The sequence below is a fragment of the Vicia villosa genome, linkage group LG6 (assembly GCF_029867415.1).
Source record: "Vicia villosa cultivar HV-30 ecotype Madison, WI linkage group LG6, Vvil1.0, whole genome shotgun sequence".
Taxonomy (NCBI): Eukaryota; Viridiplantae; Streptophyta; class Magnoliopsida; order Fabales; family Fabaceae; genus Vicia; species Vicia villosa.
Window position 1 is genome coordinate 106,633,017 of NC_081185.1, and position 13,545 is coordinate 106,646,561.

The 13,545-nt window shown below is 36.3% G+C and overlaps 1 protein-coding gene across 2 annotated transcripts; it reads left to right on the top strand.

Annotated features, from left to right (window-relative positions):
* The first annotated feature begins 9,351 nt into the window (after window positions 1-9,351).
* Window positions 9,352-12,349, top strand: LOC131609497 (uncharacterized). Of its 2 annotated transcripts, none has more exons than XM_058881201.1 (3): window positions 9,352-9,483; window positions 9,588-9,621; window positions 10,408-12,349. In XM_058881201.1, the coding sequence occupies exon 3, from the start codon at window positions 10,412-10,414 to the stop codon at window positions 12,125-12,127; it is 1,716 nt and encodes a 571-aa protein (XP_058737184.1). In that variant the 5' UTR covers window positions 9,352-9,483; window positions 9,588-9,621; window positions 10,408-10,411; the 3' UTR covers window positions 12,128-12,349. The 2 variants fall into 2 exon arrangements, with proteins under 2 accessions (XP_058737184.1, XP_058737185.1); XM_058881202.1 differs by having other exon boundaries at window positions 9,379-9,483; window positions 10,412-12,349.
* Window positions 12,350-13,545: the final 1,196 nt, after the last annotated feature.

Consider the following 13,545-nt stretch of genomic DNA (forward strand, 5'->3'; position numbering starts at 1 on the left):
GTGGCTATAGAATAAAATTTGTTATACAACTACTTAATCAACTCATTAGTATGAAGGTTTTGATTTATTTTGCTACATTTGAGATGAGACAAAGTTTTCCATCATAAGTTCCAAGTTTGAATTTTTAGGGGTAGCGGAAGTAGCATGGGCTCCTTTTTTGGTGTTGGAAGCCTGGTGGAGTAGTAGGGGCTGAACTAGGTGATAATAGAGCATTATTGTTTTTGTAGGAGAAATTAGGGAGATTTCTCCATCTAAGGTTGTATGTGTTAGAATACAGATTTCCTTACGCGTAATTGGCCTGTTCAGGAGTAGGCTCGACTATTAACTAACAGTCAGTAGTGACATGTCCAGGGACTCCACAAATCTCATAGTTAGGAGTTAACACAACTACGGTAGCTGCAGGGGTAGTGACCTAGTTATCAATATTCTAGGTAAGTACATATACTTTAGCATTCATATGACCAAAACTGCTTACTTTATGTCTTTTCAAAAGGAACATGTTCGCTTCCCCATTAGTAGTGGTTTTGAGCCATACTTTTGATCAGCGAGTAGGCATCAGCGAAGGGTTTATTCATCAAAGCTCCGTCTGCGACGACATCAATAGTCATTCTCGCATTATAGAGAAGACAATTATAGAATGTATGAATAATCAACCGCTTTTATAGCCCGTGGTGTGGGAAGGATATCATCATTTGCTTGTATCGCTCCCATGCATCGAAAAGTGACTCGCTGTCATTCTGCCTAAAGCATGTGATTTGGTTCCTTAATTGAGCAATTTTGCTAGGCGAGAAGAACCTTGCAAGGTACGCTTTCTTCAACTTATTTGATGTTGTTACGGAATTTGACGATAGAGACTGAAGTTAAGCTCGGGCCCTGTCTCTTAGGGAGAAATGAAATAGACGTAATCAAATAGATTCAGGGCCAAGGCCATTACTTTTTAATGTGTCAGCGAATTGCACAAACACCGAAAAGTGAAAATTCAGGTCCTCCGTCGGGTTACTAGAAAACTGATTATGCTGCACGATTTGCAACAAAGAGGATTTCAACTCAAAGTTGTTAGCCAGATTCACAGGGTTAATAATACTTGCGTATGGCTTGTCCTGAGATGGGATGACAAAGTCCTTAAGAGGATGATAATCGTTATTCCCAACTAGCTAAGCACGAAGTTGTTCTAATCAGCGTCTGATATGTAACCAACGCTCGAATTCGTTTACCGGTTGAACTAATTTCCAGAGGATTGAGTCTTTTGTATACAACGGATAATGGGGAAAATAAAATGAAAGAAAAAAATTTCCTTAGTCTAGAAGGTGTAATACAGAGTACAATATTGGTCCTTAGTGTTGCGACGCGAAAAATGCCTGGGCGTACGAACGCTTGAAAGATAACAGAGTCGCCACCGAAGTTTATTTATTCCAAAAGAAAATGGAAAATGTCGATAAAATTCTAAAAGAACAAAAATATGGTTATCGCAACCAATTTCGAATTCGGGAGTCGATTATGCGAGGGGAAGATATTAATACCCCTTACATTTGTACTTAACGGGAACCATTTAGTGAATTTTACAAATATAGTGTTAGTGTAATGTTATTTGTTTTCTTCTAATTATTATGCGTTATGTAAATAAAGAAAGAGGGACTAAAAATAGATTTTTTATTAGGGTGCTTGACAAGATTGCGAGTTTTGCTCCCACGTATCCTCAGGTGCGATGAGGAATTCAAAGCTACGTAGTTTTTAGTAGCAAATGATTGTTTGTTGGTTGATTTTAGTGAATGATGCTTAAGTCACATTCTAGAGGTTAAACGTTTCTTGGATGCTCAGACGTGGGAGGCTTAAGCGTTTGTTTGTATCGCGTTAGAATGGATAAAACATCATTCATTTGTGAAAATTTTTCGGTCGTGCTAGGGCGGAAAAATATATGTTTGATTGGTTGAAATTGTTATTAGGTGGATGACGAGTATTTAAAAGGTGACCTATACGGCTTGTATCTAAATACTTGGGGATCAATATCCTTTTTTCATCCAATTTTATTGTAAAAGACATTTGAATGGTGAACCGAATCGAGATCTCTCAAAGATGACAAGTACTCGAAAGGAAAGTTATACGACTTGTATTCAAGTACTTGGGGATCAACAGGGATATACGTCCAAAAGATCCTTTTTCATCTATGTTATACGAGTTGAATTTGATTGTAGTATTACATTTTGGAAGGATGACGAATACTCGAAAAATAAGCTATACGGCTAGCATCCTTTTATTCGAAGATCAACAAAAACATACGTCCAAGAGACTCTTTTTCATCTACGTTTATTATGAAAAAGATTTGAAGTATTTACGTTTGAAGAAATAGCTTGATTTGGTTAAAACTTGAAGTTGATCAAATGTTTTTGAAAATACCCTTAATTTTGGTTTGGAAAGAATTAATTTTAATCTTGAAAATTGGTTTGAATCGGTGGATAATGGCCCGAGGTTGATTTTAATTTAAAATGATTAAATTGATAATTAACTATTCATAATTTTTTGGTATTTTTATTGGATTAATTAATTAAATTAATGTCAAGAAAGTAATCAAAATAAATAATGCTATCATAAAAACTAATAATATGGGGGTATACATACATGGAGGTATGTAATAAAATAATTATGGGCTTGAGGCCCAGAATATAAGAATTAGAGAAAAGAAAAAGAAAAAAAGAAAAAAAGAAAAAGGGGGTTCAGAACTTAAATAGAGGTATGATGCCCACAATTGGGCACCTGGGCCTGAGGGAAAAGCCCAACTCCCTCTCCCTCACACCATTAAGGGATGTGAGGGATAAAAATGGTGTTTAAATAAGCAAATGGACTAAGACAAAATGCTAAAGGCCTAAGGCGCTGACAATTAACAAATTAGACGGTTGACTCAAACCAGAAGCACATGATTAATATACTAGGAAGAGTGAAACGAAATCAAGGGTGAGGATCACAAACGCATGGTAGATAAGGTGAGGATCCTTCACATGAGTCCCTGGGTCAATACTAAAGTCAAATCATCAGGTGGCCTCAGAGGCGCCACTTGGCCAATGATGAGAGAGAAATGAGAGAATGCTTGGCGGGAACATGTGGTTTTACAGGACTAGTGTCAACACTAAGTGGTTTAATGTCCATTATATCTTCATCATTCAACATTGCTACCAAGGCATTAGACTCTATCCCAGAATACCTTTTTATAGCCTCATTAGAACATACAGAAACATGTGTTACAGGTTGATTAGAAGCTATTGCAACTTGAGCAAAAACCTCATCAGGTTGAGAAAAAGACTCATCAGATTGAGCATGTGTATTTTTTGTTTTACATGGGCCTCCCTTCTTAGATATTCCTTTGGGCCTACCCCATAACATACGCAATTTGAGACAAGAATACATACACAATTTGATAGTAAAAACGCAACTGTGTCAACATACATAAGAGTACATAATGATACTAACCCTCTTCTTTGGTCCTGTATTCACAGTTGTAGTTTGGTTTCCTTGAGTGGTTGTTTCAACATATCTTTTCAATTCACCAGGAACAATTGCAAGTTGTTTATTCTTCTTAAATGTTCTGGTGTTGTGCCCATACACTAAGAATGTCTTGCACTTGTGGCTTGTGTTTGATTTTTTCCATCTTGTTTGGGATGACTCATATAATTCCCTTCTTCTGAGTGTTTTTGGCCTTCCTGGACCCCTCTTGTAAAGTGGTGGCAAAATTTCTGGAGCAGAAGTCTTGGGTCATTTGTTTTGACCATTTATGGGTGTCACAACCTCATTATAGCATTTTCAAGTAGGTGTTCCTATAATAGCACATACTTATATACTTGATAGGATAATCAACTTTCTTATGGATGGCAGACACAACATATCTACACGGGATCCCAACCAAGTTCCAAAAGTTGCATGAACAACTTTCATTTGCTAAGTCTACAACAAAACTATCAGTGAACATCACACGTGTCACCTAAAAGGTTAGTCTACCTGCATATGTTGGCAACCAGCTTGCACTTTTTCTATCTCTCCATATAACCTCCTAAGTGGTTTAGACATTATATCACCCTTGTAATTTTCTACATTTTCCTTAAGGGTTGCGAACCTACCCATAAGGTAGTTCCTAATCCACTCAAACATGGTTATAATGGGTTTGTCTCTTTGCATCAGTATAGTGGAATTAAATGATTTACTAAGGTTATTCATTAGAACATCACACTTAGAGTAGAATGGAAAGGCATGCTTACACCATTTATGTTTTGGAATGACATTTAACTACTCAAAAGCATCTAAGCCCACCTCTTTAATTTGCATCATCTTTGAATCACGCGCTTCATAATAATTAGCCTTAGTTGCACCTATCATGATATCTCTGAATAATGTCATACCTCTAAACTTATTTTTGAAGTTAGCATATAAATGTCATAAATAGAACCTATGCTTATGTGCAGGGTATGCGTCCTCAAAAACCTCCACAAGCCCCTTCACATAATAACAAACCGTAGACTTGAAACAACAATAACCATAAATAAAGTGACAAAGAATAATCAATAAACTTAAATAATTATACATACCTTTTGCTGATCAGACATAAAGCACCACCTAGTATCACCAATATCTTCAATAAGTAACTTCATTAACCAGCTCATAGATTCCCTAGATTCCGTTTCTACAACTCCAAAAGCAATAGGCAAATACTGATCATTGGCATCCCTACCAAAAGCAATCAATATAATTACACCATATATGTTCTTTAGGTGACAACCATCTAATCCTATGAATGGTCTACATGCCTAAGTCAATGCCTTTTTTGTCCCATCAAAACACATGTAACATTTTTCAAATCTTGATTACAACTCAGGTCTTGGTCTAGGAATGTCTAACTTGAACGTGTTTCCTTCAAAAGCCCTCCTTAATTTAGCACCACATGACCATAAAATATTATATTGTTTTCTTGAATCTCATTCAACAACTTGTCTTGTTAACTGTCTATCTTTGAAAGCTCTGCAACTAGTGATCTTGGTAGAAAACCCCAGCTCTTACATCTGCTACAACTTCATTTAACTTCTTCTTAGAATTGTTCTTCAACTTGTCTATTATCATCTTAGAAACCCATTTAACATTGGAATTCTTATTTAATAAATGTCTACCACACTTGTATTTTTGAAACAAAGTTTTGATCCTAAATGTTGAACTACCACACTTATTCTTGTGCTTACAAACAACCCTACACCTATTGACATCATTTTAAGAAAATGTTACCGCCCTACTATTCAAAATACTGTGTTCCATTGTGTCCTTTTTAAATTGCTTCAAAGATAAAAATTTCATCCCTACCTTGAATTTGAAATCTTTTGTAAGTGTTTCCTCTTCATTAACCTAATCACTGTAGGCTTGTCATGACAACTATCTTCATCAACCCCAATATCAAGCTTATCTGTCATATCATATTCTTCCATAACATGTTCCCTATCCATCTATTTTGTGTTAAAGTTAGGGTTGGTTGGTTGACTTTTATCAGTATCATTAGCATTATCATTTCTAGACACACCTTCAAAGTTAAATCCTTCTTCAATGTCTTCATCAAAATCGTGCATTCAGTCTTCTTCAAAATCTTCAAAGTGTATACAATCCACAAAGTCTTCACTTTATCCACTCTCATCACCACTATCTTCCTCATTACTTTCATGTCCCTTTTGCCTCTCTTAAACATGAATAGTTATAACAATAATATGTTAAAACATTTATTGAAAGAATAGTAAGTCTGGATTCTATCTCTGAGATTAACTTGAAATTTATGACTCTTCTGAAAGGATACTCTCTCAAATGAAACATCTTTGCTAGCTTTTCTAATCTTAGCAACACAAGTTCCAAGCATTTACCACTAATGTTTGCTTATTTGTCGATAACCGAGGAACTCTAAACAAGTTTACTAGGCATTATTATACAGGTCAAGATGGGAGAAATCCATTGGAGCTGAAGAACTTTCAGAACCAGATAGAGATTAGAAGACACCAAGAACGGAATATTCAGAATATAAGTCTCTACTGAAAGTAGTCAAGCAGTCAAGACAAAATTAACATCCAAAGACACATACCAGAATAAATGAGCTTATCAGAAGTTGAAGACTGTCTGCAAGTGTTGGATAGAAGATTCAAATCAAGAGTTATATCTAGACAAACTTTGATTCCCCAGAAGCTATAAAAGACCTCACTCAAATCTAACAAGATCAGGCTCTGAAAGATTTCATTTAGGCACTGGATTTTCCGGAATGGAAATCAGGCTCTGAAATGAATCTGTCAAATGGGCTCTGAGTATGAGAATTATCATGAATCAAGACCTAAAAATAGTATTTGATCTATTGGAACTAGGGGGAGTTACCCAGGACGGTTCATAATTAGGATATCTGATCTTTATCAAGTTTGAAATTCAGTGGGAGTGTCTCATTTGAGAAACAGGGTCTGATTCTGATGAACGGCGTGGCCAACCTTAGGAGAACCTAACTCTTGCTTCTATGCTACACAAGTTCTGATGAACAATAGCAGATCAATACCAAGAGACTCTGAAGTGATGTGACTCTAATGTCTAAGGACAATGAGCTCTGAAGATCTGAAGACTTAAGTTCCGATGAACAAGTCCAGATGCTAAAGGCTTAAAATTTGGAAAACTATATGGAGATATCACTCTATGTTCCGATAACTCAAAATTTCTAATTTTGTGAGTCTTGGGATAAGAGAACGTATATGAACAAGCTTAAATTAAATTTCGGGGATTACACATTCAGGGGGAGCTGTTGCTAAAAACTCTGAATATGGTGTGATCTGAGGTTATCCGAATCTGAATGACATCATCAAATATCTCTTGCAAACTCAATGACAAAAAGGGGGAAAAGAGATGATGATTTTGATAGAAGAAATAAATCACGAGTCTAAGACTTGGGGAGTACTGCTACAAACAGAAATGTTATTTTTCATGATATTACCCTGTAAAATTGTTCCATCAAAATACATGTTTTGGTCATCATAAAAAAGGAGGAGATTTTAAGAGCAAGATTTGTTCAGGAAATAAGTCTATATGTTTTAACGATAATAACACATATATTTTGTATGTAACAATTTAGTCTTAATAGTTTTCTTGAGTGTGCATGTATTATGTTCAAGGAGATTCTGGATTGCTGTCCGCAAAGAATCATCAGAATTAAGCAAGGCAACTCAGAAATACTATTTGCTGCTGAATGATCATCAGAAGAAGTTACTGTTCACTTCTCAACAAGCTGCTACTTCAAAAGTCACAAGTAATCAGAAGGAGTCAAAGTCAGAACCAGTACTTCAACATCAGAAATCAGCATGCAAGATCGAGCTTTCAAGCATAAATCAGAAGCTGAGATTTATCCATCAGAAAAGTTGCTGCTTCTATCTCTGAAGATAAAGTCGAAGATTCTGAATACAGATCAGATACATCAAAGGTCAAGTCAAGCATATGAAGATCAGACTCAAGGAAGTATTGAAGATCAAAGGCCAAAGTTTCAAGAATCAGAAGTGCCTTCAAGAAAGGAAGAACTCGTTTTCAGATTGGCTGCTGCCTAAATATCTAAAAAGCAAGGTTCTAACTTTAAGGAATCTGAAACAAAATCTGGACAAGCTACATTGTCACAAGTCAACTCCAGATCAGAAGTCAAGTATCGTTTCTTCAGAAAAGTTGCTGCTATCAATTCTGATAAATGAGACTCTGACTCTCACGGGATAATGATTCTATTTTTCACTCAAAGTAGTTTCTGAACTACATATCAGAATCATTATTAGAAGGAAGATGGAGATAAGTTGATCTCCTCCAAGCTTACTACTTTAGAACCAGAAGTACATTAATTGAGGATAAGATCAAAAAAAGAAGAAACTAGTACAACAGTATATCACAACCACTACAACCAGATGTATGTACTATTTCTCAGAAGCTGTCTCCCACGTATCAAGCTACAAGACAAAGGAAAGTACTATCCATAATAAAGCTTGATTATATCCATTGGGAACTAGCCATTGGAATTTAAAAGACCTTCTTAACCTTCAACGTCTCTTTTGAGAACTATATATGAAGATCAAATCATCCAATAAAAGGTGACGACATTGGCAACACCTATGTTGTTCATATCACATCTATGAGTAGCTTCTAATGCCGATGGTATCACTACAAAAATAGATGTCACAGTTGATGTTCATACTGCTATAACGGCTGTTGTCGTTGCAGTTGTTAATTGTGATTTGCTTTGAAATGGAACTCAACCATCACAGATTAACATGAATACACTGATGAAGAAGATGACTATGCTAACAAGCTGATATTAGAAGCATATGTCAAAGAAGAGAAGCTGAAGCACATACCGATCAAAATACTGCTAGGCAATTTAGCTGTTGCTAAAGCCTAAGTCGATATGCTGAAGCTGATCAGAAGAAGATTCTTTAAGATGCCATTCAACTATCTTCATATGCATCTTGGAAGAAATCAGAAGAAGCAAGGAATTGCTGCTTGGAACTTGCTCAAAGAAGATGAAGAAGAAGACCACTACAAAATGCTACCCAACTTTCTATCATGTACATCTTTGTAGAACAATGTAATGAACACTAGAGTTGTTGCTCGTATAATGTTTTATGTCTAGGATTCTTCTTGTAAATTGTTTTAACATAGGAGTTGTTGCTCGGAACTATGTTAAATAATATGTGCTTAATTTTTCGTGTAATATGCTTAGAAGAAGCATTCATGTAAACACAAGTTTATCAACTGAATGTTGATTGTTCCTTGAGTGACCGAGTGAAGGTCAGAAGTTTGAGAAGACAGTGTTCCCTACACAAACCACCATTTGTGACTAACACCCTTGCACAGGAAACCTTTGTGACTGACTCCTGCACAAGTCACCGCTTGTGACTAACAACCTTGCACAATAACCACTTGTGACTGACCAACAATGAAATGTTCAGTGATCTGATCCACAAATATAACATTCATTGACCTCCTTTAGATTGCCGAACTATCACCATATATTTTTGGCCTTCAGCCACCACTAAAACTAATCCAAAATACTCTATATTTTAAAATTAAAATTTTCAAGAGCTAAAAGACAATATATTATAATAAAAGCCTCACCATTTGAAATGGCATCTTTTTATATTATTTTATTAAATATTTAATTAAAAGTAATTTTGGTAATTGATAAATACAAAAAACAATACTAAAATTTATATTATTAATTACTATTTAAACATTAAATAAATATATAATCCTTAATTTTTAGAATTATTTTCGTATTTCTTAATTATTAAAATGATTTTACAATTTAAAAACAAAAAAAATTATAATTTAATAAAAAGAATAAAGAGAATGGTTTAAGACAAAATTAAAAGAGGTGACACTGAATCCGAAAACATCGTCGTGAAGTTTGGTCTGTTGACGAGACAGAGTCGCCGGCTAACCATGTTTTGATACGAAACAAAAAAGGTTCTTCCTTTCATTCCTTCACTCTTTCAATTTTTCATTTTCTTGCTTTCATTTTTTTTTTTTGTGATGTATTCAAATCTGATCTAACCCTTCTTCCTTTGTAGATCCCTCTTTCAGCTCATTCCTCATCCATTTCAGGTCAAAATCTCTCTCTTCAATTTGCAATTTTCATTTTACTGTTCAAAATTCATTTTTTATTCAGCTTCTTCAGTACTCACATTCCGATTCACGCTTTTCATCTTCTGGGTATCTTTTAATTGTATTTTATTGGTTACTCCACGACCCACGTGCACCATTTCCTTAGAAATTAGAATTACACATGTTACTTACAGATCATTATATATATTTAATGGGGGAAGAGTTTATGTGTGTTTGTCTTTGTGTGTGTGTGAGAGGTCTGAAAAATGGAAATTGAACTCAACCCACATGATATTATTAAGTGGATGATGTGTTTGTTTTGTGTGATTTTAAGTAGATTGTTTGTGAATTGTGATGGTAAGTGATTGAATGTAAACTACATGTGTCAGTGCCGGAAGCACCGTTACTTTCAATCTAAAGTGTTGTTACTACTTAGGTGTTACTATTATACGCTTGTTACTGTATGATTAGAGTATTTTGTTAGTGATGGTAAATGGACGGCGTGTTTGTTTTGCATGATTTTAAGTAGTCAATTGTTTGTGATGGTAAGTGATTGAGTGTAAACTATAGTGTCAGTGCTGCGTCCGTTGTCCATTATTGAAGCAGTGATACCAGACGCGCTTTAAATCTTAAGTATTGTTGCTACATAAGTGTTACTATTATATGTTTGTTACTGCATGATTTGAGTATTTTGTTATTGACTATTTTGCTTACTTGTTAAATTGTCTGTTTTTTTATTACATTATATTAGTGTGTTGTGTTAATTTGGAATTTGTTTGGTTTCAGATAGATGGCTGCAAATTCTGAGAATATACGGTCCTTGTCATTGCGGTTGAATTCACAAATTCATGGTGGTGCTGATTCAATATCTATTCCAGTGTGTTCTCTTTGCCACAACATCTTACCAATTGATGATGAGATAACAAGTGATCCTGCAATGCGTGGTGTATGCGGTGACTGTGCTGATTCTCTATGTGTTCCACTGTGTTCACTTTGCCGCAAGGCCTTATCGCCTGATGATGAGATAACCGGTGATCTCGCAATGGGTGGTGTATGCGGTGACTGTAAATTTCTATTGCTTGAAGACTTTGGGAATCATACAGTTTCTCAAAGGAGGCTGAGAGAAAGATTCAGGCACAGTAGCTCTGAATCGGTTCCGAATATTGGTGGACAAAACCATTCCACTGCATCTGTAGAGGAAGATCAAGTTGTAGATGGTGACAACCCTGCATGGTCATTGCAGAATGCTAGTGCAAATACTACTCCTAGTCGTTCTAGAAGCTGGAGGCATGTTCTCTCGGATACTGACAGTGATGGTTTTGATAATTGGCGTTCTCATTATGGTGAAAATGAATCAAATGCAAGTTTTAGACAGTATATGGTTCCCCAAAGTGAGGTCGATTCTTTTTCTTTCAGTGCTTATGGAGGTGACTCGGATATCTCTATCGATAGACAGAGTTTTGTTGGCACTGGAATTTTTAATTTACCGGACGAGGGAGATGAGTTTGATACTGACACTGACATCGATCCAATGCATGCTGGCCTCAGCCAATGGAACTCGGACAATATGGAAGACGAGGAAGAGGATGACGAGGAAGAGGAGGGCGAGGAGGAAAGAGAATGGGAACTACCCGAGGTTGATGAATCTGCATCCGCTCGCCTTCAAGTTCTTTTAACCGCAAGTCCAAATGAGAGCCGAAGCCGCATTAATTGGGAACAAAGGTTTAATGCCACTGAAACTGAGGGGATATTTAGCCAGATAATCAGGGAAACCTGGTTAGCTTTGGACGATGCTGAATTACCTAATGAAGCTAATTTCGGAGACTTCATGGATACCAGACGCTTCAATGATCTGCTTGATCATCTCGCTGACAATGACCCTTCAAGACGAGGAGCACCTCCTGCTGCTGCATCTTTTGTAAATAATCTACCCCGTGTAGTCATTAGCAAGGAACACGAGAAACACGAAGAACTAGTTTGTGCCATCTGCAAGGATGTTTTGGCTCTTGGAACTGAAGTAAATCAGCTCCCTTGTTCTCACCTTTACCATTGTCATTGCATTTTGCCGTGGTTGAGGACACGTAATTCGTGCCCTCTTTGTCGCTATGAGCTTCCAACCGATGATAAGGATTACGAAGAGGGAAAACAGAACAACGATGGTAGAAATGTGATCAATGAGAGACAGCAGCTACTACACGTTATGGATGATAGTTTCTCTGATATTTCTGATGAAGCTGAAGCGAGTGAAGAAGATGATACCACCACTACTCACGAAACTCTGAATTCTTCTGCAACAGAAGGTAGTAGGGGAAGATGGCTGTTTCTTGCTGCAGCTCCGACTGTTAGTCTAGTAGGTATGGTTATTGTACTGTGGCTAGGTAGAAACTCTCGGAGTGAAGGGACTAGACATTCGAATACTCGCTTGGCTGCGCAAAATCAGCAAGCTTTTAATGGTTCTCGAAACCGAGGGGAGACTAGACACAGAAGATGGTGGTGTCCATTCTAAGTGCTTTTTCAAATTCTTCATCAATAATGCATTTTGTAACAGCCATTTGAGATGGAATTTTTTAGCTTACTCCTTATTCATGTGTGGCGTGGCTTGTGTGATCACTAATTTCTTAAATTATGTGTAGATTTAAGTTTGTAATTACTTGATTTAAGTTTGAATTGATTGTAAGAACTTGATGCCTGGATATCTGACAATCAATTCTAGATGTTTTAGACTGAATTCATGAGAAATGATTTCACCATGATTTTTTCTACATTCCCAGCCACTAGATTATATAAATTTCAGAAATTTATGGATACAACTCCACATAGTATATTGTTAGATCACGATCATCACCATGAATGAGGTACTGTAAACGGGGCCATCGTTGGTAGTTTTCGCTCATGTTTCGACTTCTTCGGTGCTCGCGATTTTGAATTATGCGCAAGTATCAAGTTGCCTTCACTTCTCACTCAAGATCGCCCAAAACTTTATGAGAAGAACTTTCTTCTATGGCGTCAACAAATTGAACCATACATCAACGTGCACGGTCTAACTGAGTTTGTTGTGTGAACACGTGTTCCTCTAAAATTCATTGATGATGAAGCTCACACAATTGGTAGTGTTAACCCTGGATACTCACTCAGCCTTCAAAATAATCAAATACTTTTTTCTTGGCTTTAATCTACATTGTCCAATGAGATTCTTCCATGTGTGCTTGGATGCGCTCATACACATCAACTTTGGAATCATTTGTTTGGCTATTTTCAAAAGCAAACTCGTGTGCGTACTAGATAACTTCTTGTGGAGTTTTGTGCTCTAACTCTTGATAATTCATATGTTCTAGAGTATATTCTTAAGGTTCGTACTATCGTTGATGCTCTTGCTTCTATTGGAAATTCAATTCTCGCATCTTGTCACATAAATGTGATCCTTGAAGGTTTTCCTATTGACTTTGCTCTAATTGTTCCGTAGCTGAGAGCAAGGTTAGTCTAATGGATTTAGATGAAGTAGAAATTCTTCTTCTAGAGTTTAAGAAACTGTCTGCACCTGATCTAATTTCTTTCCCTTTAACTCATGTTGTACCAAATCCTCTTAATTCTGATGTTGTGCCTTTTGCTAGTGTTAAATCTTCACCATTCATGTCTCCTGCATCTAATATGGATCAAGAATTGCAGTAGTACCGTGATAACAAAAGCTCTCGTGGTGGTGGCACCAGTAGGGAGGGAGGACAGTTTCCCGACTTTAATGTTTAGTGTCAAGTTTGCTCCAAATAAATTAATTAAATTATTAAAATAAATAAATAAAATAAAATATAAAAGGAGGTGTAAGCGAAATTGCAAGTGAAAAGTTAGCAAAAGGATCTAAAACCCTAAAGTTTAATTGGGATTAAAAACTCTAGAAGGTTACATTTGATTTCTAGAAAGTAGAATGTA